Source organism: Symphalangus syndactylus, chromosome X, assembly GCF_028878055.3.
Source record: "Symphalangus syndactylus isolate Jambi chromosome X, NHGRI_mSymSyn1-v2.1_pri, whole genome shotgun sequence".
Classification (NCBI taxonomy): Eukaryota; Metazoa; Chordata; class Mammalia; order Primates; family Hylobatidae; genus Symphalangus; species Symphalangus syndactylus.
Genome location: NC_072447.2, coordinates 128,672,349 through 128,698,473, shown reverse-complemented (window position 1 = coordinate 128,698,473; position 26,125 = coordinate 128,672,349). Strand labels below are relative to the sequence as shown.

At 41.1% G+C, this 26,125-nt stretch overlaps 1 protein-coding gene and 1 pseudogene across 1 annotated transcript; one reads left to right on the top strand and one right to left on the bottom strand.

Annotated features, from left to right (window-relative positions):
* The first annotated feature begins 17,224 nt into the window (after positions 1-17,224).
* On the top strand, positions 17,225-18,323 carry LOC129475396 (filamin-binding LIM protein 1-like; annotated as a pseudogene).
* Positions 18,324-20,798: 2,475 nt separating this feature from the next.
* Positions 20,799-24,609, bottom strand: TEX13C (TEX13 family member C). The gene is given in 2 exon segments (XM_055267977.2): positions 20,799-21,522; positions 22,107-24,609. A coding segment is annotated over 1 exon segment (2,277 nt). The 3' UTR covers positions 20,799-21,522; positions 22,107-22,332.
* Between the last annotated feature and the right edge of the window lie 1,516 nt (positions 24,610-26,125).

Sequence of the window (26,125 nt, the reverse complement as noted above, 5' to 3'; positions counted from 1 at the left end):
TCACAGGCTGATTGCCCTCGCTCATTCCTGGGCATAGACCAAGCTAACGATGGGAAGAATTTATAGTTTAGTTTTGAAGCAAGGATGATGATAGTCCCTCCCTAAAACTGACTCCTTCTTTGTTCAGGTGCTTAAACTGCCTTTGTAAGACTAATGGAAGGTCACAGGATTATGGGAGGGCCTTGAATTCTGCTAAAATGTAGGCATAGTTAAATGACAACCAGCCATTGTTTCCTAGCTTGCCTTTCTATAATCTGTTACTGTTTAAAAGTCATAAAGCCAGAGGTCACAAGATTTGTTACTTCTTCAGTTACTCCTATAGATAATAGATGACATCACTATTATGGAACATAAGATTGGTCTTTTGAGATGATTTTCATACTTTTGCATTCTGGCAGCTGATTGACTCAACCTGGACCCTTAACTCATAACTTAACTCATTCTGTGGACCCCAACCAGAGGCTGATGTAGTGCACAAGGATTGTTTTCCACATTCCTACAGTTTCATTCCCAACCAATCAGCAGAACCCATTCCCTAGCCCCCAATCTGCTAAAGTATCCATAAAAACCCTAGCCCCTGAGTTCTTGGGGTAGCTTATTTGAGTAATTACTCCTGTCCTTCCACTTCACCAGCACCATGATTATTAAACTTTTCTTCAAAAAACTGCTGTTCTTAGTGCATTGACTTTCCTAGGAAGCAGGCAAGATGAACTCATCAGGTGATCGATTACATGTGCACCCTCAGCCGGGAAAACCCACAGTTGTTAGATTCCAACTGTGAGAGCAGCCATATGGGCTATGACCAGCAAGGCAATGGGAACAGGACTGCCTGAGGCTTTGGGTGTGCCCTGGATGCAAGATATGGAGTCAAGCTTTATTATTATTTCAGAGCTTTAAGGTCACCTTGTTTTATTATCTTCGTGTGCCTGGTTTGTTTTTATTGGGGGATGGGTTATTGTATATTAAAATCACTTAAAAACATATTGAAACTTGGGATGATGTTATCTTCCTCCTTATAGCAAATTTGCATTTGCTTCTGGGAGAAGGGGTAAGATACCACCAATGCAGATCAATTTAATCCAGTTATAGAGTCTGAAATTACGTGAAGCAAATCTTTAGTCTCTGAGGGGGTTAGAGTATTTCTGGCTCAACTTTAATCCAAGTTATGTTCCTTTGGCATCTCAACCCAAAATGTAAGAGGTTTACAAGGCTTCCTACTCTTTGATGGACCCTAATAGCCCTATAAATTGTGCTCAGCTTCTTCATATCTTGGCAGCCTCCTCCAAAATCAGCAGATACCCACTGAGGGAAAAAAAAAAAAAACTGTTCCAAAGAAGAATTTATTTTGGTGTTTCCTTGCTCCCCACTGAGCTCTTGATGCCATAATTCTTTAATATTACTTAGCTTTATCATGCCTCAAACAGAATTTTAGAAAACATTTTGCTCAGGTGTTCTAGTTGCTCTCAGTGAAAGAGCTGGTCAGCATTACCTAGTCTGCCATTACAAGAAGTGGAAATTTTCCTAGATAGAACTTGAATTAGAAATTTCAATCTTCTTCCAACCAGTATGTTGGAACTTGCTTGTTTTCTCCTTTCCCTGACATAAAGTTAAGTTGATACCCCAAAATAGAAAAAGATAAGAGAAAGGATAGAAAGTGAAGAATAATGCACAATCTGGATAACAGGTTTTCTGAACAATCAAGAACTAAGTAGTTTTACATTAATAATAAAATGTGCATTAATTAATTTAGGGTAATCACTATGATAAATACTGAACACTAACACTTTCTAATCCTTTGTTTCCTTGAAGAATTTATTGATTAATCCCTCCTTTCTTCCAATATGCATGCCTCTTCTTTCACATACTAATTTCTCATTTAAGTGTAGTTTTCTTCTGTTACACTCTTTTCTTCTCTCTCCTCTCTCTCTCTCACACACACACACACACACACAAACACACACACAGACACTCCCCTCCAATATTACATACTTTTTGTTTGTATCTTTATAATATGTTTTGAAAACTAATGGCTAAAATGGACCCTTTTAAAAATGGTTTTGATTATTCTTCATCATATTTCCATAGATTTGCTAAAAATCCAGTTGTTATTTGAAGTGAAATTCCACTTAATTTAAAAGAAAATTTGGTAAGAATTGACCTCTGAACCTTATTGAATCCTTGCATGCCACCATTATGTATATGTTTATTTTATACTATCTTTTGAAACATAATAAAGATATAAATAGAATTTTCTTCAAATAGGTCTTACACATCTTTTGTTAGACTTACTACTAGTTACCTTATGGGTTTTCTGAGAAAATCGTATTTTAAATTTTAATTGTTTTCTAATTACACACACACACTTTGGTCTGAATATTTGCTTAGGTTATATATTTAGAAACTTAAATCATCTTTGATTAAAGACACATTTTGTTACTTTCTGATTCCTATTCTTTTTCTTCTTTTGTACTAGGTAGAAACTTCTATTGCAATGTTGAAAAGGTATGAGAATGACCACCTGTATCTGCTTGCTGGCTTTAAATAATACACCTAGTATTTTACTACTAAGTGTTGTGTTTATGTAAGATTTTGATAGATACCATTGATAGAGTTAAAGAAGTTTACAGTTGCTAGAATTATATGTTAATTTTATTAAAAGATTTTTCTGCATCTAATAGATGCAGATCTTATTTTCTTTACCTCTTTTAATTTTTTAGTAAATTTTCTAATATTAAACCATCCTTAATTTTTAGAATAAATCATCCTTGTGTTACATTTTAAAAATACATTGCTGAATTATGTTAGCTAATGGAATATTGAGTGTTTTAGATCTATGTTTCTGAGACTGGCCTATTACTGTCCTATCTTATACTATTCTTTTTTTTTCTTTTCTGTGAAATAAAGCCTTATTAAGTGGAGACCAGCATACACAGAAATGCACAACTGACTGATAGCTAGTAATTATGTATAATTCAGGAATTGTGCTTAATAACTTTTTATGCACAAAGTGTGGTTATTCTCTAACCCATGAAGACACAGGCTCTCATTTTCAAGGGTACATTTTCTGGAAATCTCTGAAAGAAAGAAAGAAAGAAAGGGTTTTGTTTCTCCCTAATTTGTTTCTTTTTCTTTATTTCTTTTTTTTGGGGGGAGGGTGGACATGGATGAAGCTGGAAACCATCATTCTCAGCAAACTATCACAAGGACAAAAAAACCAAACACTGCATGTTCTCACTCATATGTGGGAATTGAACAATGAGAACACTTGGACACAGGAAGGGGAACATCACACACTGGGGCCTGTCGCGTGGTGGGGGGAGGGGGGAGGGATAGCATTAAGAGATATACCTAATGTAAATGACAAGTTAATGGGTGCAGCACACCAACATGGCACATGTATACATATGTAACCTGTACATTGTGCACATTTACCCTAGAACTTAAAGTATAATAATAAAAAAGTATACTATTCTTATCAGTTTTGTGTATCAGCGTTATAAGATTTTTATAAAATGAGCAGAAGAAACATCTTCTTTTTCTGCTCTCTGAAACTGTTTGAATAAAGACAGGAATTATCTATTCCTGGAGGCTTTGCAAAGCACGCCTAATGACACCTTCCAGACCTCATACTTTTAGAAAGAAATAGATTTATAATATTAATCCAATATATTCAATATTTGTAAGACTATTTTGAGCAATTGAATAAGCCCTAATCCAATTTTATTAATCCATATTTACCTAAAAAAATTTCCCATTTCATTTTGGTTTTCCCATTTGGTGGCATCAAGTTGTCCATAATATGTTGTTATAAATTGGAAATTTAAAAGTTCCTACCAAGGCAATACTATGACCCCCTTTTAATGCTAATACTAATACTATTTGATTGTGCCTTCTATTTATTCAACAACATTGCCAGAAATTTCTATATCTTAGTATATCAGGTTTTGAAATCCTCTCTATTGTTTCTTTGTCTTTTCTTTTAATTAGTATCTGCTCTTCTATTTATGGTTTTCTTTTTTTTCTTTTCTTTTTCTTTTTTTTTTTACTTTATACTAATGTTCTTAGTCTAACTTTTCAAAGTGAACACTTGCCTCAATAATTTTCAATCTTTCTTTTTTTCCAAATACATTCATCTTAGGCTATAAAGGTCCTTCTAAATACTACTTTTTCTTCATTCTACAAGTTTTGGTTTATAGTGGTTTTATTGTTCTTCACTTATAAGTATTTAATAATCTCCATTATGGTTTCTAATTTAGATCATTATTTATTTAAAAATTTGTCCCTATAGGTGTTTTTAATTCCCACATATAGCAGTTGCACACACAGGCTTTATTTGGGTGACACATTGGTTGACAGGTTTGCATGCAAGGGAAGTCCCTCACAGCATGAGACTGCCCAAGGCTATGGTACAGAACAACCATCCAGAAGAGGAATAGGACACAAGGACTCCCAGGGGAGACAGGAATTAAAGATGGGGTTCATGTGATGGGGTGATGTCACTCAGCAGCACTTTGGGGAATCACTGGGTCAGAGAATTTTGAAGGGCAGCAGTGGCTTGGGGCCTTTACAGCCACAGGATTTCTCTTATCTAGGGCTAACAGATGTGCAGTTTCACAGAATATGCAAAGCAAGCAGACTCTAAATGGCTAAAAATCTGCTTATTTGGGGTATGTTTAAAACAATGGGATGTGTAAAAATTTGAGTGTGGTTCCAGAGAGCATTTGAGCTAACGAGTCTCAGCCTGCTGTGAAGAAATAAACAACATAGGGGCCAATATACAGAGGACATCTTTGGCTCATTTATGTAACAAGTTTTAAGAAGGCATATGCATTAGTTCAATATGCCATGTTGCGTGAACTGCTATACTTAGCTCTTTACCAATGAGCATCATGCTGAAATCGTTTATATTTTAAGTCTGCTGCACTAATTCTTAAGCAACTCTTTTAAACTCTAGTAATAATTTTACGATGAATGATAATAAGGCAGTTCCCAGGTAGCTAAGGCCAAGATCTGTTTTTTCCATATGAGGCAACATCACTGAAATGTAAACTATTGGAAGGGAAAGAATTACAGTGCTACATCATCTGATTTAATGTTTCATTTAAAAGATGAAGAAATTGAGTCACAGACAGCCTAAACAACTTGTTTACAGTAACATAGTTAACTAGTGACAGTACTAAACCAGGATCCAGGTTTCTTGGTTGTCAGTCAAACAGTTTTCCTACTCTACCATAACAGGTCAAATCTAGCATTTGTACTAATAATTTAATAAATAGGATCTACCAGCTGTTTTGCTCCAACAATGTTGCATTTGCTTTACATATATTCCTCATTTTGTCTTTATCAAAACCTTGTGTTACAGATGATGGAAAGAGACTAAAAATGTAAACAGAAATAAAACCAGGACTAGCATATAGGTGTCCATTCCCACACCCTTCCTCTCTGTGCTACATAATGGTGATAGTGGGGATAGAGCTATAGTTAATAGATATATAGTTAATGCTGCCTTGCAATGCTGAAATTTTATAATGACCAGCATTTGTCCTTACTAAATCAAAGTGTTATTTGAAAAGAGTAACAGTGAACAATTTTATTGATTTTAATTCATTCTTAGCAATGGGTGATAATTTCATTAGGTTTTTTTATGAGTATTGTGCTCCATAACAACTTTATCCTCACAAGAAAGAGAGAGCATATATGAGGTATGAGAGATGCACACTGTGAGCCTGTTTCTTTATGTTCATTATTGTTTTGTTTTCAGACAAAGAAGAGTAACAGCATTTACCATGTACTTTTATCACTAACTCTTATGACCCAGTCTTTTAAACATGTCAGCCTTTATAGACATGTGTTTAACTACTATCTCAAGTTATAAAATTGAAGTGGGAAATGCTTTCAGGTTACTCTGATGTTCTTTTTAGGATTTAAGCACATTTTCTTCCTCAAATGATATTGCAACCAAATGCAAGTCCAGCTGCTTGCTGCCTGAGAAGCCAATCACACAAGAGGTGAGGTGTGGTGAAAGGAAAGCAGCTTTATTAATTAAACACTAGCTGTTGAGAAATGCCTAGGTGCATGCCTCCAAAAGACCATTTCAAATTTTAGCCTTGTTAAGGAGTTTAAGAAAAGAAACTTGGTATGAGAAACATACTTGAGGAGTGAGGGATACAGCGACTACATGTCTCATTCCAATGGCTGTCTTGAGTTATTGTCCAGCTGGAGTGTGAGCTGGTGCCATTTCAACAATGACTGAGTCATAGATTTACTGCTTTGAGGTAATCTGTAGATGGGGAGGATTCTATAGCTGAGTCTCTATGCCTGGTTCATTTGAAGGTTAGCCCCTGGAATTTCTAAGCAAGCACATAATTAGATAAAGCAGCACAGTGAAAGGAGTGTCCAGTGGGAAGGGAGGGAAACAAAGAGTTTCAAAAAGAGAAAAAAGTTTTAAAATTCATTTTGAAGCTAAGCTACTTGGTTACAATGTAAGAGTTATCTTTAAAGCTAATTTCAGCTCCTCAAATTAAAAAAAAAAGCTGACTATATGGTAAGCACAAAATTTACATTTATATGCAGATTTGAGGAAAGCAAGAGAATCTGCTGTGAAAGGTGAATATTTCAGAAATATTTGTAGTATGCATATTTCAAAGTAAGTTATGCTGATAACATGTCAATCTTGGAACATAGATCACCTGTAACTAAAGCACTTCACCTGAGTCATGTTAATTTTATAGAATAAGGTATTTTTTTCTTAGTTTATTAGCCCTCATTTATTGCTTCTTGTACAAAATGTTCCACAAGAAAAATAACACTGATGACCAGGCAACAGCATTTCATAAGTGTCTCTGACATTAATCAGTGTGCTTGAATCCAAGGAGCTATTATTTTAGACACATTTAAATCCTGATTGCATTTTATTCTGCCTTGGCAATGTTCACAATGTGATCTTCATTAGAATGTATTTTAAGCTGTCACATGCTGGCATGGCCATTATTTGTATTCTGCACCGTGAGCAGTAAATCATGTGGAAGGTGCCTAGATGCAGAGTTCCAGGGTCCAAAATTTGCCTTCTTTTGGTTTTCATTTTGTCCCTTAATATTTCTCTTGAACTGAAAGGAGGTTCAGAATATAACTCTCTCTGAGAACTAAGCACATTAATGAGAATCTCAGATTCCTACCATTTTTAAATGAATTTGAAGATGTCTACCCTGATCCTCTAGTACCTTCACTTTAGTGGGTCAACAAAAAGTAGTTTGAGTATATCTTGGTTCATGTCAGAGCTTTGCAGAATTACTTCTATTGCTTTGAGTACTCTGAGAAAATGCTAAAGGGCCTGATGTCCTGCAGTTCTTCCTACCACCTGCACATGTGTGTCCCTGACCTGGAAGCTCTTTTAACTAATTTCAGAAAGGGCCTGGAGCCCTCATGCTTATTGCATTCCCCTTAGTAGTATGGAGCTCAATATAAGGAGCCAATTATGGTGAGTTTTCCAGTTAAAAATATGTGAATTAGGTCAAGTTTGGCATCCAGACCTAACTTCCCATAGCAGGTACCCTTTTTTTTCTGCTTACCATTTATGCCTTATGTATGGCACATTCTACAGTGCCACATAATGTTGAAAATCATGTCATTTAGAATCAAATACTCCAGTTAGTGGAGGCCATAGGCTCTTGGTCCCCCAAAAGTTTACTAAAAAGTCACTTGTGTGAAAGGAAAATATCTTGGGGCTCCAAAATCACTAAGCTAAAGGGAAAAGTCAGGCTGGAAACTGCTTAGGGCAACCCTGCCTCGCATTCTATTCAAAGTCACCCCTCTGCTCACTGCGATAAATGCATATCTGATTGCCTCCTTTGGAGAGGCTAATCAGAAACTAACAAGAATGCCACCATTTGTCTCTTGTCCACCTATGACCTGGAAGCCCCTTCCTCGCTTTGAGTTGTCCTGCCTTTCCAGAACGAAACAATGTTCATCTTATATATGTTGATTGATGTCTCTTGTCTCCCTAAAATGAATAAAACCAAACTGTGTTCTGACCTCGTTGGGCACATGTCCTCAAGACCTCTTGTGGCTGTGTCACAGGCACGTGTCCTCAACCTTGGTAAAATAAACTTTCTAAATTAACTGAGTCCTGTCTCAGATTTTCGGGGTTCACACTTGCATGAGGCATGTTAATAGGAGAAAAGGAATGTAAATTTATTTAATATGTAGACATGAGAGCCTTCTAAATGATGACCCAACTTTCCAATAAGTAACAGAAACTTGTATACCATTTTGAAATTACAGAAAGAATGTAAACTTAAAGTATGTCAAAAAACAGGCTTTAGTGGCAAGGCAGGTTATAGGAGGAAGAAAGGAAGAGGCTTGTCTCGATGAAGATGAAGCTTCTTTCAGAGGGACTAGATAGTAAATGTTTCTTTTCAGGTTTCTTAAGGTGTGAGACTCTCAGTCCTTCCTGGATCTAGGACAGATGTGGAAAGCAGGGGTATGGCTTTATTAATGGAGATGCTGTACAGATGCAAATTTTTCCCAACAGAAAACAGTTTTGCAAGGCCACCTCTGTTTGCTGGCCAATTGGCAGCCATTTCAAAATATGTCAAAGAAATATATCTTGGGGTAAAATATTTTAATTTCCTTCAAATTTGAATACTAGCTCCCCACTTACAAGCTTATGACCTAAAGCAGTGGTTTTTAATGGGGTAATTTTGTACCTTGCCCGACTCCTCAGTGGGGCTGCAAGTATATTTGGCATTATAGGGTGTATTTGTCAAGGTTCTCTAGAGGGACAGAACTAATAGGATAGATGTATGTATGAAAGGGAGTTTATGAAGGAGTATTGACTCACACACTCACAAGGTGAAGTCCCACAATAGGCCATCTGCAAGCTGAGGAGCAAGGAAGTCAGTCCGAGTCTCAAAACCTCAAAAGTAGGGAAGCTGACAGTGCAGACTTCAGTCTGTGGCCTAAGGCCCGAGAGCCCCTGGCAAACCACTGGCGTAGGTCTGAGTCCAAAAGCTGAAGAACTTGGATTCCGATATTTGAGGGCAGGAAGCATCCAGCATGGGAGAAAGATGAAGGCTGGAAGACTCAGCAAGTCTGCTCTTCCATCTTCTCCTGCCTGCTTTATTGTAGCCATGCTGGCAGCTGATTAGATGGTGCCCACGCAGATTGAGGGTGAGTCTGCCTTTCCCAGTCCACTGACTCAAGTGTTTATCTCCTTTGACAACACCCTCACATACACACCCAGGAACAACACTTTGCCTTCTTCAATTCAACCTAGTTGACACTCAACATTAAGCATCATATCTGGAGATATTTTTGATTGTCATGAATATACATGGGTTTTGAAGTCAGAAAGACTTTAGGCCTAAGTCCAGATTTCTTGGATAAAGGAGTGCGGTGATCTTGGGCAGATTAGTCTCTGATCCTCACATTTTTTGAAGGTCAAACTAACCAAATTTTGAAAACACCTTAATCAATGTCTGGTACATGATAGGCACTTGATAAATGTTCACTTCCATTCCTGTTTCCAACAGTCTACCCACATCTATCCTGTTCCAAGGGAGACTAGACAAATAAATATTGTTTTCTAGAGTGCCCTACTCTACAAAAAAAATCATAATAGATCATACAGGGGAGATGGTAGCCTAGATAATACAGAGGGCTGCAAATCCTCATTGTGCTTAGACTGGGAAAATATCTCTGCTGCCTTTGAGTATATGTCTCCCTGTATTAAGCATAAGGATGATGTGGTAGACCCACAATCATTAGAGATTCCACCTTAGAACAGTCACAGAATGAAGATCAGAAAAGCAATGTAGTGGTTACAAACAAAATTTTTAAATAGAATAAACAAATTCAGAAAATTTGGCAAGGGAGAAAACATATTATTGTGAAATACGTGATTTTGTTTTCTGTATTATATACACACATATATAGATACAATTACAGGTTGAGCACTCTGAATCTGAAAATCCCAAATCCAAAACTTTGTGCATGCTCACATAACACTTAAAGGAAATGCTCTTTGGAGCATTTCAGATTTCTGGATTAGGGATACTGAACCTTTAAGTATAATGCAAATATTCCAAAATCTGGGAAAATCTTAAATTTGAACACTTCTGGTTCCAAGCATTTTAAATAAGGGATACTCAACTTGAATATACATATGCACACATACACACATATACATGTATATACATATGTATACATAGTGTGTGTGTGTGTGTGTGTGTGTGTGTGTGTAAAGCCATAATGTAAAATTCACTTCTTCTGTGGTAAAAAAAATTTCGAAAAACACTACATTATATTTGGATTTTGGGATTTGGTTTTTATTTCTAACAGGATGTATTCACAATGTGCTACTCATAATGTCTTACCCAGTCAGTCCCGTTTGTGATCACTGCCATCAAATTCAAGGGTGAGTAGGCAACATTGGAGTAGGGCAGTCTGTGACCATAAAACACAATGTGTTTCAGTGAAAAGGATCATATATTTATTTTTGGTGCTCTACTTGCCTATGACAATATTCTAAATAAAGTAGACCATCAATAAATAACTGTTTATTTCAGGAAGTAGTATAATAACAGGTAAACACCACTCTGATGCCTTCAGAACCATGTCCTACCACCTGCAGAAAAACTTATATGCTGGCTTAACAGATTTTGAAAAAAACAATCCTCGTTTTAATTTTCATTTTCTCTTCTAGAAGGGTTAATAATTGGTAGACCAGGGATATAACCCCAAATAGTGCCTGTAGATATCAGATATTTTTTTGAGACAGGTTCTCACTCTGTCTCCCAGGCTGGAGTACAGTGTCGTGATCATGGCTTACTGGAGCCTTGTCCTCCCTGGGCTCAGGTGATCCTCCCATCTCAGCCTCCCATGTAGCTGGGAACACAGGCATGCACCACCACACCTGGCTAATTTTTTCTATTTTTTTGTAGAGACTGGGCTTCATCTTGTTGCCCACGACGGTCTCAAACTCTTGAATTCATGCGATCCACCTGCCTCATCCTCTCAAGGTGTTGGGATTACAGGCATAAGCCACTGCGCCCAGCTTAGATATCAGATTTTAACAGGATAGAGAAATGTGACCCAGATGATAGTATACAGAACTAAAACAAAGGATGCAATGACTAAATTTGAATGACTAGAATGTGAATGACTAAAACAACAAAAAAATGTTATTTAATGGTATAATGTCAACTTGAAATGGAGTAATGTTAACCTAAAAGGAGATCTCCAGCAACATGCCAATATGAATGATATAAATAGCAAGTTGGTAGATACCACAAATCTGAGTTGGGGGGTGACGGTTTGGCTTTGTGTCCTCACCCAAATATCATGTCAAATTGTAATCCTCACATGTCAAGGAAGGGTCCTGGTGGGAGGTCACTGGATCATGGCGGCAGTTTCCCCCATGCTGTTCTTGTGACAGTAAGGGAGTTCTCATGAGATCTGATGTGTTTTAAAAAGAGCAGTTTCCCCTGCATTCTCTCTCTTTTCTGCTGCCATGTAAGACGTGCCTTGCTTCCCCTTCACCTTCCTCCATGATTGTAAGTTTCCTGAGGCCTCCCCAGCCATATGGAACTGTGGGTCAATTAAACCTCCTTTCTTTATAAATTACCCAGTCTTAGGTAGTATCTTTATAGCAGTGTGAAAACAAACTAATACTGGGAGAAAATGTTTTAAATGATAAAATCAGAATCCCTATGAATTATCACAGACTGGTAAAGGACAAGTGAAATCTAACAAGATAAATTATAATAGGGATAAGTAGAAGGTCTGGTATTCGGATCTAAAAAGCCAACTATACAAGTATAGCAAGGGAAAGACATGACTTAGCAACAATGCATATATTTTAAAAAGGAAAAAAGAAAAAGTGAAAAAAAGAAAAGAAAAGAAGAAGACTTGAATATTTTAGCTTAAAACGAATTCAAAATGAGTCCACACTTAAAATTTGAATTATAATTAGGTTATAATTAATACTGGGTTATAGTTTATGTTAATACAACCATAGTATTTTAAATAAAGGAGTTGACAATCTTTCACAGACCATAACTGAGTATAGTACTCAGTTCCGTGAGCCATAACTTAAAAGTTTGTTTATATGAAAGCAGTCAACTGAAAAAAGAATTTCAAACCATTTTATATGAAGAACAGGTAAGGGAACTAGAAATGTTCAATCTGAAAAAGAGGAGCCAATGGATGAATACTTAAATTCCTTATGTAAAACTCCCAAAGAAGAAATTGGAACAGTTGGGTGAAAGTTATCACACTTCAGCTTTCACCTTGGTGAAGGTTACCAAATATAGGGAAAAGTTTTGCTGTCTCTGGAGGTTGTAAGTTCCTGGGTAAAAAGAAAGAGTGAAGTATTCACTTGGAAACAAAACATCACTTTGCAGGAATGTCGCAAATTGGATTAAACTGTTGGAATGTTTTAGTACACAATGACCTTCAAGGTCCTTTTCAACCTTCAAAGTAAGTAATATTAAAAATAAGTACTGTACATACCATACATTCTTTTGTGACTTTAGGATTGTCCCTAGATTTTTTTTTAAGGACGAATGTAAAAACTCCACAGGATTACAAATCCTTACATTAAACATTTTAAATTATATATATTAGCTGACACTGCTTTGGCATCAAGCAAACTTAAAACTTATAGTAGTATAAATGTGTATTTTAAAGGAATAAGTATAACAAACCCCAAGATAAATGTCAAGTACTTACATGAATACTAATATGTCTCTGATCCCTAAGAGATTTAAAGGGACAAATTCAGTCTGAGTATTTCAAAAATATCTGTATAGTTTTTTTCACACATTTAAAAAACTAAAGGTATGGCAGACTATTTTTTCACTTTTTATTTTGGTTTTGGCTAAATGCAACCTGAATCCCCAACTTCAGACTGATCTACTGGGAGCAAATTTGAGATGGCTGCAGACATCCAGATGTTCTATTTGTTTGGTGGCTGGCAAACAGCCCCTTTACTTCAAATACTGCCCACTTTGGCAGACTGGTTTGTTGATTACAAAGAAAAATCCCATTAGGACCACCCCTAATAAGATGATAGTCTTTAGATTATTCAACCATTAAAACAACAAAAACAATATGTAAATCACCAAAAAGTTGAATTACCAAAGCACTGCTGAATTTTTGTCATTTATTTACAAATTCCCCTGTGAACAGGCTCTTTCTTGTCATTTGTTTGCTTTGGCAGGCCACTTATCAAAACAGAGTCTAAAAAAGCATCCCAAATAAAATGACTGGTTCCACTAATCATGTCATCAATGGTATTATTCATTCTTACGTTTCTAACCACCTTTATCACTGCTTCTGGGAAAGCAACTATGTAGCATTTAGGCAGTAAGGGATCCTTTAATGTATCATAGCACAGTTTGGCACACCAAACAATAGCATAACATCCAATCATCATGAAACATTAATCCTTAAAATATTAGGTGGTCAAAATAAAATATTTATCCACAACAGTGTACATACAAATACATGAATTAATGATTTCCAGAAGCTATGTGTTTTGTGCAGTTTAAAGTCACAGCTATAAATATCAAAAGGCAACAGAAAACGGTGGCAACAAGTGAACACAAATGCCCCAATATATTGCTTTTATTTGAGTAATTTCATGCACATTCGCCTTTAAATAATTTTTTAAAGGTAAAAAGAGATAATCCTACCACATCATATGTTGTCTGTTATGCTATAGAAGACAATCATATTTTCAAATATTCCTTCAGTCACTTTTTCATCATTATCAGTGGACAGTATTAATTCTATTTTGACCATATAATGTATCACAGAATATCACAAGTGCAAATAAAGATGAAGAGAAAATGAATATTATGTGCATTTGTAAAATGCCACAGCAATTATTCATTTGTTTACTTGGTCACCTTTTCTCTGGCCAGGAGAAGCTAGGGCCTTAAGCTTCACAGAAAAAGTTGGTCTGTCTTCCATTTTACATATATGAGAGACCCTATGCACACACATATGAGAGACCCTATGCATACACACACATAAGCACGTTCATAAATTATTTTAATCAAACGAAAGCATTCAACCTGTAAAAGCAAGCTGTAGGCAAAACAAAAGGTGAGTTACTCATTCCAATCTAGTAAAGGATGTCATATCTTCTTTGAAAAGTGAGGAATATAACAAAGGGCCGTAGAGTGAGTTTTTTTTTCCCAAATAAAAATATGTTTGTGGGTTCTTTAAATATAATCTTAGCTCAAAGTAGCTCTATAAAGCATTCAAGTATTCCCAGGTGTGGAATATGATAATATGTGAATTCTTTAACAGTGTTTTAGCTGGTCATGTAATTCATTATTATGATGAGGAAATTAAATCAACATATTCATGCTGTTTTTCTTATAAAGATAAAAGGATATCCAGTTTGAATCATTGTCAAGTTGTCATTTTTGAGGAAAAATCTCATTACATAATCTTCACTTTCAGTGCTCACAATCAATCTTTTACTTATAACAAATTAGGGGAGAAGTGGCTTTTCTCAGTTGAGACTTGTTTCTACATGTCTAAATATTGAGCTACTCAGGGTCATGATAAACTCCACGAAAAAGAGCTGAAGGCCTTAGACACATGTAAGACCTTTGTGTACATGGTTTTCAAGAATCAGCTTATTTAATTTAAAGCTGTTTCTGTGTCTCTGATAAGAGATTAGGAGAGGTTTCTGTATTTTGTAATAATCTATAATTTATTTTAAGTCTTTTAGTTACTTTTCCTATGAAATCCTTGATCAATTTAATTCTGCAATGAAAAATGTTACGGTATGTGGTTCACTGAATACAGGATATGACCTGCAGTCGACACAAAGTAAGTTAAGAACTCAATGCCCCTATCAAAATCAGTACAGAACATTCATAAGTGTGTGAATATCTTTCTCACATTGCATCACTCTCACACTGATTACTCTTCTGCCTCTCACTTCCACCTTTTATACCCATTATGACATTGCACCAACCCAGATTATCCAGGATAATCTCCCTATTTTAAGGTTAGTTGATTAGCAATCTTAATTCTTCTTTGCCATGTGAAATAACATATTCATGTTTTCCAGGGATTAGGACACATACATCTTCAGTGACCATTATTCTGTCTACCACACCTGCCAATAACTACATAAGTGAGCTTGGAAATGGATCCTTTCACAGTGGCAACTTCAGATGAGCTCCCAGCCCTGGCTTAGGACTTTAGTGCAGCTTCGTGAGAGACCCTAAAGCAGAGGTCCCAGCTGAGCTGTACCCAGATTCCTGACCCACAGAAACTATGAGATAATAAATGTGCATTACGCTAACTGCTAAATTCTGGTAATTTGTTATACAGCAATAGATAACCAATACGGTACTTAAAACTAAATTATTGTTTTTATTTGCACATTTTACCTAGGTTTTATTTTTGCATCCATTTAATTAAAAATAAATGTACCTTATTGATTTCAGGTTGTGGAAATTACAGGTTACATTTAAGTTATTCAAACCAATAGTTGGAATGATCAATTACCATAGTGTTTATAATGAAAAGCTCCAGTGTACTACCCTCACATAGTAATTATACGAAATCAACAATAAAAATCACTCTTATTTTAGCTACAGACTGATCCTCAGAATATGATTACAGTATAGGAAGATGATCAGTCAGAAGAAAAGGCATGGTGGCCTAGCCACACCACAATGCTTATAATTATAAAGAAATTGTAGTGCATTCAACTGAAATTTTAGCTGCTGGAATCAAATTAATGTGTTGCTAGTTACATTTTCACTTCCTCCAAAATCAAGGATGTTTTCTCTTCTTTATAGAACAGGGAGCACCGAGAGATGAAATTACCATAAAAACTAAAAAGCTGATTTATCTTGCAATGTTTTTTGGTATATTCAATGGGTGATATGTATGCCAATTGATTTGTAACTGACTCACTTAATTGGTTAAACCATGGAAATAATGAGTGAAGTTAATTGCCCTAGATAGAACAGAACTCAAGACTCTTTAGCACTACGTTCCTCTCTGCCAAATGAATACTGTTTTTTTAAATCAATCATAGATATTAACAAGCTTTGCCATTCACTGGTGATAAACTATAAATTTGTATATGCCCATATGTATTTTTTGGTAGCTATTCAGAGAGACTGCCTGTTTAATGCCAATCAGTTGGGTTTCACTGTTACTTCTGGGTAAGGAAGAATAATCATACAAATGGTTTTATAAACTGAAACTAGTAGGTGCTAAGCATGTTTTCATATATTAATTAACACCTGTATTCAGTAGGTATAATTATTCCCATTTTATAGATGGGGAAATTGAGGCAGAGAAAGAATAAGCAACTTGCTTAATATCACATAGCTAGCAATTGCTAGTGCTAGGATTCAAATTCTGTTTATCCCCTATACTACACAAGAGTTCCAAGAGTTTTAATAGTCTTAATTGTTCTAAAATTCAGATGTCTAAGTAGAAAAAACTATATTTATTAGTGTTATGGATTGAATTGTGTCCCCCCAAAAATTCATATGTTGAAGTTCTAAACTCCAGTACTTCTGAATGTGACCTTAATTAGTTAAAATGAGCTCACTAGGGAGGCCCCTAATCCAATATGACTGCTGTTCTTATAAACAGCAGAAATTTGGACAAAGGCAGACACACAGAGGGGAAACAATGTGAAGAGACACAGGGAAAAGACAGACATCCACACGCCCAGGAGAAAGGCCTAGAACAGAGTATCCCCCCATAGCCCTCAGAAAGAACCAACCCTGCCAATATCTTCATTTCGGGCTTCTAGCCTTCAAACTTGTGAGGCTAAATTTCTGTTGTTTAAGCCATCCAGTCTATGGTACTTTGTTAAGGCAGCCCTAGCAAACTAATATGATGAGTATTACTATTTTCTAGATGGTAATAAAAATATGGAACTTTCTCTGAGAAGACTCTATCTGGCTGTCAAATGCTGAGCCTAAACTGTTTTCTAGTGAATTTTTAAGTTTTATTCCAGTTGGTGGTTTCATGCATTACTTTATCGAAGCACATGAGGCAGTGGTTCAAGCAAGCAACCTCCAGGTAACCAAGTCAAGGTGGTCGAATCCTATGGATGAGGGCATCGGATGGCAGCCCCCGGGCGCGGGCTGACAAGTGGAGCTGGCCTGAACTTCCGGGCCTTTGGGCCTTCCAGGAGAATTGGATCCCAGCCACACCAGGAGCTGAAGCCATGGCCTCAAAGCCTGAGTGTGGCATCGTCTGTCTTTATCACCCTTGCACCCCTGGGCCGCGATTTAGCTGTGGTTGAGGAAGGGAGCCAGGTGGTTTGTGAGGCCTGATGTGGCCTCCCCTGGGAGGCTCCTGTCCCCCATGAAGGCACCCGGAGCTGGCTTAGCGGGAAAGCCCAGCCCCTTGGCACCCCCTGGCAGGGCTGCAGCCACAGTGCCAGCTACACCTCTGCAGCTCTCCAATGGAGGATGCTCACCCCCTCCTTCTGTCCTGGATGGTGAGGACGCACTTCCTGACCTGACCTCATCCCACCCCCTCCACTGCCCCCTCCGGTGCTCCTGCCTTATGAAGAAGAGGCTCCTGCTCCAATGGGGGCCTCACTCATTGCAGACTTAGAGCAGTTGCACCTGCCCTCGCCCCAACCCCGACCACAGGCCCCGGTGGAGGGACCTTCAGTCCGGCCTGGGGAGGAAGAGCTTCCACCTTCCCCAGCAGAGCCTGTTGAGAGAGAGTCGTCCACAGACATCTGTGCCTTCTGCCACAAAACCGTGTCCCCCCAAGAGCTGGCTGTGGAGGCCATGAAGAGGCAGTGCCATGCCAGGTGCTTCACGTGGCACACCTGCTGCCGCCAGCTGGCTGGGCAGAGCTTCTACCAGGATGGGCGACCCCTCTGCGAACCCTGCTACCAGGACACGCTGGAGAAGTGCGGCAAGTGTGGCGAGGTGGTCTGGGAGCACATCATCAGGGCCCTGGGCCAGGCCTTCCACCCCTCCTGCTTCATGTGTGTGACCTGTGCCCGGTGCATCCAGGATGAGAGCTTTGACCTGGGCAGCCAAAACGAGATGTACTGCCTGGACGAATTCTACAAGAAATTGGCCCCCGTATGCAGCATCTGTGAGAATCCCATTATTCCTCGGGGTGGGAAAGATGCCTTCAAAATCAAGTGCATGGGAAGAAACTTCCATGTAAATTGCTACAGGTGTGAGGACTGCAGGATCCTCCTGTCTGTGGAGCCCAGGAACCAAGGCTGCTACCCCCTGGACAACCGTCTCTTCTGCAAGCAGTGCCATGTGAAGCAGGGTGCTGCTGGGTGCTACTGAGAGCACCACTGGGTGTTAGACAGTGAGCGGTCCACTAGCCCTGGCTGGGGCCCTTTCCTGACTTGGTTTCCCTTCCTGGCCTGCTCTTGCACACTTTCCTTCTGAGCTTCCATGGGGACCAGCCTGTCCAGGACACAGCGGGGCTGAGCACCCCCAGACCTTCCACTCCACCCTCTGGGCACCAGAAGGCTCCTGGACCATGAGTGTCACCCGAAGAATTCCCTGCTGGCCCCAACCTTCTTCCAGGAGAAAGCTGGAGGGAGTCTGCTGGGGGCACTTGGACCCCTAGCATTGACTGTAGCTCTCTGGTAGGGGTGCTGGGACCAGTCCGGCTTGCAGGGTTGAGCCATTTGAGGAAAAACTCCAAGGTCCCTTAAAAAGTGCTTTTTAGGCTGGCCACGGTGGCTCGCGCCTGTAATCCCGGCACTTCGGGAGTCCGAGGCGGGCGGAGAAGCATTTTCCACATTCGATCCTGCCAACCGATGTCCCACAGGACATGCCCTTATTCAAGCTGCTTCTTTTGATTCTGCTTTTCTATTAAAGGGTAGAGATGGAAATGGGAGTGTGAAGGCAATGCTGCTCCTGCCTAGGCTCACTAGCGGGGTATGAAGAAGTGTAGGAAGGGTGAGCAGTAAGAGAAAATATTGCTTCTCTTGTTCTGAGGCCCTCAAAGACTCCAATAGGCCTCTTCCCACTTCCCCTGCATTCCCTTGCTCAGAGCAATACCCATGTTCCTCGTCTATCACCACCACCTCCATAAGTGCTTGCCAGGCAGCGGCACCAGGCCCACTCCTACCATCACTACTGGCAGCACCTGGAATCCTTCCCCTCTTCCTCCACCACTACAATTTCTACTCTTCCTCCTCTATCATATCAGCTCTAGAATTAGACCCAGTAGGAAAAAAAAAATACCTGCACATACCCATATTTCCAAACATACAGGGGCCATTAGGATATACAAAATATTATAGTATCTGTCCCTCTGTCCAACAAAAGTTAAGGTGTTTGTTCCCCAACAGCCCCCTTCTTTTCTTGTACTCTTATCCCAGGTAAACAAAGCCCTTCCTGTTTGTCACATCTCTGAGAAAAATTTCTGGTATGGTAAGATTATTTTTGTTGTTCACCCCTTATCTCACCATACTCATTCCAAGATGTCATTCAGATCTTTCCCCTGCCTTATCTTAGGGGAGGTTTATGCTTCCAGCCTGTATTTGGTTTTCTTTAATCCTGAACATCTTGACAGAATTATGCCGACAGAAGAGTGACTTAGAGAACAGAAAGAAAAGAAGGAGATTTCTGCTCATGATAACTAAGCACCCCTTACTCTACGCAAAGACTCCAGAAATAAGGCAGGGCCCCACAGGAGAATGGCTACATGGTCCATGTAAGGAGGCTGGACCCTAGGCATCAAGACTTCCACCATCAGCAGACATTTCCATCTCCCACTGGCCCCAGGGCAGCAGAAATGCCCACCTTCAAGGTACTATGTGGACTCAGACAATGAATGTAGGGGGGAATCACTGTCTAAGTCCACATAGTACCTTGCCCCCATTCTTGGGTAACTCCTTAGAAGAGGAGGGGCCCTCCAATAGTGAATGAGATTGAACTTTTCTTCACTTCAGTGAGATGAAGGGCAGATGCGGATTTAAGCTGCCACCTCTGAGCAAACCTGCCCTGAGATACACACTACACAGAAGACACAGCAGTCAAATGCACATTCTTTATTACTAGTTAGGACCAGAAAATCCCTGACAAACATTGATTTTGGTGAGCTGGGTGGGATCTCATTGGGAAACTCAAGGACATCTTTAGCTTGGACTGAAGGCAGATCTGACCAACCACCCCTGGGCTCCACCCTGGCTCCTTCCTTGCCTTGCAGCAATTGCCTTGGGCAAGCCTGCAGAGAACACACCAAAGAGGGAGAGGTGGGGGTCCTGGGGTATTCCCAAGAGTGCTTGCCCCAGTCTACCTCTATTTTTAACCCAATTTATCCTCCCAAGAGAAACACCATTCATAACCTGGTGCCCCCAATGTTTGTCCTTGGAATCCATTTTGTTCTTCATCCACTGCTGCCTGAAAAGGGACTTGGGATGGGGGCAGCCTGAGGCTGAAAGCTAGCGTGTGTAGTGAACACTCCCCAAAGCACTGTTTTTCTTCAAGACACCCCAGGTGTTTCAGGCAGGCTGGTGGGCAACCAGGAAAACAGCTATCCCTCTCAAAGGAGGAAATCAGCAGAGAAAATCAGAAAAGCTCTGCCTGCATTTCTGTGAGGACACTTTCCCAAACTTTGTCACTGCTCATTTATCTCACCTGAGACCAATTAGAGAAGCAGTTTGGTTACTCAAGACCTTTCATAAGGGCTGGGCATGGTGGCTCACAGCCACTCGGGAGGCTGAGGCAGAGGATCACTTGAGCCCAGGAGTTTGAGGCTGCAGTGAGCTATGATGATCATGCCACTGCACTCCAGCCTGGGCGACAAACTGAGACCTCATTGCTCAAAAAAATAAAAAACAAAAACAAAACAAAAAACCTTTCATGAAAGTCTCTTTCGCATTGGCCCCAGAAGCACAGAAATGGATCTGGATGTTACTTCAATTGATTTTATCCAAGGTCACGCTATATGCAAGCAAAGAAGACATCCCTGATCTAATGTGTATGCCAAATTATGCTCTTTCCTATCTTCTAACCAAACTCACAATAAAAGATTATGCTGTGTGTACTAGATAATAACATACAAGTCTAGCTCCCAAAACATACTAGGCAATAACTATTTCTTTAATGAATTAAATGAAATTAAAGTTGCTATCATCTATAGAATTTAACACTACAACCCCCTAAACTCTTTCCCTAAACTTCTCATTTAATGAATTAAGGGAAATTCATCAAAGTTGCTATCATCTATAGAATTTAACACTTTTCTAAGTTAATTCCCATACCAATGAAAAAAATTCAACTCTACAAAAACAATTTTGTTCTTCCTTTTCCCCCTAATGAGTGTCAAATTATCTCTTCTTGCCTGACTTCCTTTCACTCTTCTTGACTGCAGCCAGCTGGGGTCTCAGTGAGGTGTGAGTCCATCAGAACTGAGGTGTTACTTCTTGTGGCTTTGGCAGATCTTCTAATGTCACAGGTTCAGCTTCTTCAGAAACAAGCAAGTTTGGTGGGGCTAAGACACAAAAACAGGACTTCACCTGTAAAACTAATAAAACAAAAAATAAGCAAAAATCAACACTGCATTAGTTTCAAAAGGAATGATAGCACTTGCAAGGAAAAGCAGTGTTTCTAAAATACAATATAGCCTGTAACTCTAAAATCACATGGCTGCTCCCAGCCAAATACATGGCATTTTCAGGAGAAGGAGGTTAAGAAAAAAAAAAAAAAAAAACAGAAAATGGTTGATTTAAAACAGGCTTTATAACTATAACTTTAGCATCTCCAGGGTGTCAACCAATTAGTATCAGCCAACCAGAATCTACTACCTGAAAAAGTTGACAGCAATTAGGAGAAATCCCCTAATTAAAGACTGAATGTTATACTCAGAAGTAGTCTCTCTTTATTCAAATAAATGAATAAAATAAGAAAATAAATACATACGTATTTGTATGTATGTATACTCACAATGATAAAAAGTACTTAATTTGGATAATAGGATAATGGATTATTTTATCTAATTTTCTCTACAATTTTGGTTTCAAATTTTCTGTTAAGTAAATAAGTTACTTTTTTATCAGAAGGGGGTCCTGGGAAATTGGTTTCTCTTTGGAGTGCTTCCATCTTACTTACCTTCCTGAAATCAATGAGTTTACGCTGGGTCAACGCTGCCATTCTCAACTGGCATATGGACTCTCTTGCATTTATAGCACACCTTGTGCCATGGAAAATTCATGGCATTACACCATGGGCAGGCCCAATTCACTGGGCTGGAGCATGAGGCAGGCTTCTGTTGCTGGGATTCTGAGGCCTTTTTCCTTTTTCGTTGCTTGACCTTCTGCCCCTGAGGCTGGTGTTTTCATGGGCTATTTTTCACACCATGGCTCTTGCTATCCTCCAGAGAGGTTGCCTGGGGCCTCTCCGGACCTTCCATCTGGCTGTGGCTCTTGATAAACTTCAGTGAGGCTGTGCCCTGCGGAATCACTGGATGTTTCTTCAGGCTGTGGCTGTTGCTGTCCCCTAGGAGGACCATCTCCTGGTGCACCACTGGATCTTTCTTCAGGATGTGGCTGTTGCTGTGCCCTAGGGGGACCATCTCCTTGGGCATCACTGGATCTTTCTTCATGCTGTAGCTGTTGCTGTCCCCCAGGGGGACCATCTCCTTGGGCATCACTAACTCTTTCTTCAGGCTGTGCCTCCTGCTAAACCCCAGGGAGGCTGTCCCCTGGGGCACCACTGGATCTTTCTTCAGGCTGTGGCTGTTGCTGCCCCCCAGGAAGACCATCTCCTTGGGCATCACTGGCACTTTCTTCAGGCTGTGTCTCCTGCTAAATGTCAGGGGAGCTGTGCCCTGGGGCACCACTGGATCTTTCTTCAGGCTATGGCTGTTGCTGTCTCCCAGGGGGAACATCTCCTGGCGCATCATTGGATCTTTCTTCAGACTGTGGCTGTTGCTGTCCTCCAGGGGGACCATGTTCCGGGGCATCACTGGATCTTTCTTCAGGCTGTGGCTTCTGCTGTCCCCCAGGTGGACCATCTTCTGGGGCATCACTGGATCTTTCTTCATCCTGTGACTATTGCTGTCCCCCAGGGGGACCATCTCCTTGTGCACAACTGGATCTTTCTTCAGGCTGTGGCTGTCCCCCAGGGGGACCATCTCCTTGGGCATCACTGGCACTTTCTTCAGGCTGTGTCTCCTGCTAAACGTCAGGGGAGCTGTGCCCTGGGCCACCACTGGAACTTTCTTCAGGCTATGGCTGTTGCTGTCCCCCAGGGGGACCATCTCCTGGCACATCACTGGATCTTTCTTCAGACTGTGGCTGTTGCTCTCCTCCAGGGGGACCATCTCCTGGGGCATCACTGGATCTTTCTTCAGGTGGTGGCTGCTACTCTTCCCCAGGGGGACCATCTTCTGGGGCATCACTGGATCTTTCTTCATGCTGTGGCTGTTGCTGTCCCCCAGGGAGACCATCTCCTTGTGCACAACTAGATCTTTCTTCAGGCTGTGGCTGTTGCTGTCCCCTATGGGGACAATCTCCTTGGGCATTGCTGGTTTTTTCTTCAGGCTGTGGCTCCTGCTAAACTCTGGGGGAGCTGTGTCCTGTTGCATCACTGGATCTTTCTTCAGGCTGTGGCTGCTGCTGTCCCCTTGGGAGGTCATTCCTTGGGGACACTCAGAACCTTCCTTTTGGTTGCAGCTTCTGTTATCCCCTGGGAGATATACTCCTTGGAAATTCTCAGGATATCCATCCTGGCCATGGCACTTCTGGTCCCACAGAGGGGCCGTCTCCCCCTGGGACCCCACTGTGGCCCAAAGACCAGGTGGATAGATCCCTGCAGGAGGCATCTGTGGTGCAATTGCTGCTGCTGATTCCATTACTACTGGGGGTGGTAGAGGTGTTGAGTATGGCAGTCCCATTGGTGAAGGCACATGGAATGGGACTGGATGAGGCGCCTGCATTGGCAGAAGGGGTTGCATGCCCTGGACCCTGCCACTCTGGGGTTCAGGCATGAAAAACACAGCTGCTGGGGCTGCTATCTGGGCTTCCGAATGTGGCATTCCCTGTGCCTCTGTGGTCACCGCCTCACTCCGTTCTGCATTTAAAGTCCCGGCCACAGGCCCATACTGGCCGGCTTCTGGACCAGGTACAAAATCCTGAGGTATCGGATAGACCTCCATGGATCTCTCAACTTCACGCAGCCTACCGCATAACCCATCACGCTCATTCAGCGCCTGCTGCAGGGCAGCCTGCGTGAGGTGCAGCTGTGTTGCCGCCTCCTCATGCTGCAGTCGCAGCTGCTGCAGCTGGGAGGTTAGAGCCCAGGAGGTCATCTGGCGCTCCTCCACATGCTCTTGCAGCCGCCGAACACGGTACAGCAGCTGCTCCCGCTGCCTCGCAGCCACTCACACACTCAAAGCCAAAGCGCTCCAGGTACAGGCCCTCTTAATGGCGTGGGGCACCCGCGAGTCGGCCACAATGGCCCGAAGCCGGTCCTCTACCTCGTTCCATGGCCGCGAGCGGAAGGCCATGTAAAAGGCTGGGCCGCCGCCATTCCTGAGGACTTCATTGTTGATGAACCTGATCACATCATTGTGGCGGAACCCGCTAGCATGGTCCCCAAAGTTCATCGCCATGGCGGCTGTGGCCTAGTCAAGCAGCTGCCTCATGGTGGGTCGCCTCGGCTGCCGCCGCCGCTTCCAGTACAGGCTGCTGCCACCAACCAGTCCACCCCTCACCTCTCCTTTCAGTCTTACTTTAGTCCTTGCTCAGTCCTGGCCTCCTCCTCGGCCTCCTTCCTCCCTCACTCCCTTGTTCTCACAAAGAGCGAAGCAGGTCCCCCTCGCCACACCGAACCCTTCCGGCGACTCCGCGACACGTCACAGAGAAAAGTTGAGTCATGCCGCAAGGCCTGCTGGGACCAGCTTCCTTTGAGAAGGCACTTCCTGAATGGAGAATCGCCAAGCGGCTGAGCTGGGAACTGCAGTGAGCCCAGAGAGGGAGAGGGAAGGGTAGGTTTTCTGGAGACGATAGAGTGGCTATTTGCACATCCAAAGTGGAATGGACCCCCAAACACACACACACACACACACACACACACACACACACTTCTTCTCTGAAAGGGAAGGTGGGTTAAAGGAGCTCAGAGACCTTCTGGGTGGGGTTGGGAGACTGGAAGAGTAGAGGGATGTAGGTGTAGATGGAAGAAAATAAAGTTGCAAGGCTCCCAGTTCAGGGAAGTGAATAGGGTACAAGCTGGTGGAGCAGATGCCCTTGTTGGGCCAACAGTGGGAACCAGGCTCAGTTGTATGCCCTGTACATGAGTGAAGTGAGAGGCTGGCAGCTGTTAGAGGGATTACAAGATTCAAACCACAGGTGAAGGCTAACCAGGGACACTAGAAAAAGCACCACTACCACGGCTGAATGGATAAGGCAGGAAGGGAAGCCAGACCAAGATGTTCTGGGAAGACAGGGAGCTATCAAAAACAAGAGGCCGGCCGGGCGCGGTGGCTCAAGCCTGTAATCCCAGCACTTTGGGAGGCCGAGGCAGGCGGATCACGAGGTCAGGAGATCGAGACCATCCTGGCTAACACGGTGAAACCCCGCCTCTACTAAAAATACAAAAAATTAGCCGGGCGTGTTGGCGGGCGCCTGTAGTCCCAGCTACTCGGGAGGCTGAGGCAGGAGAATGGCATGAACCCGGGAGGTGCAGCTTGCAGTGAGCCGAGAGCGCCACTGCACTCCAGCCTGGGGGACAGAGCAAGACTCCGTCTCAAAAAAAAAAAAAAAAAAAAAAAAAAAAACCAAGAGGCCACTACTAGGATGCGTGACCTGATTCGGTGAAAAGAAGACATTTCAGAACTTAGCCTGGTCAACCTAAAAGGAAGAAACTGAAGCAAAGTTAATATAAGTAGTGAGTTTATTTGGGCCAATTTTGAGGATTGTAATGTCAGAGTATAAATTTAAGTTGTCCTAAATAGATACTCCAATTGACAGGTACAAGTATTTTTTAACAGAGAGTTCCTTATTTATTAAAAATTTACATTAAAATAGGATAAACTATTAATTGGCTATGCATTATTATTTGTATTACAAATTTTAAAAACATAAAGATAATGGGTAAGACAACTTGCCAAAAACAAAATGACTTTA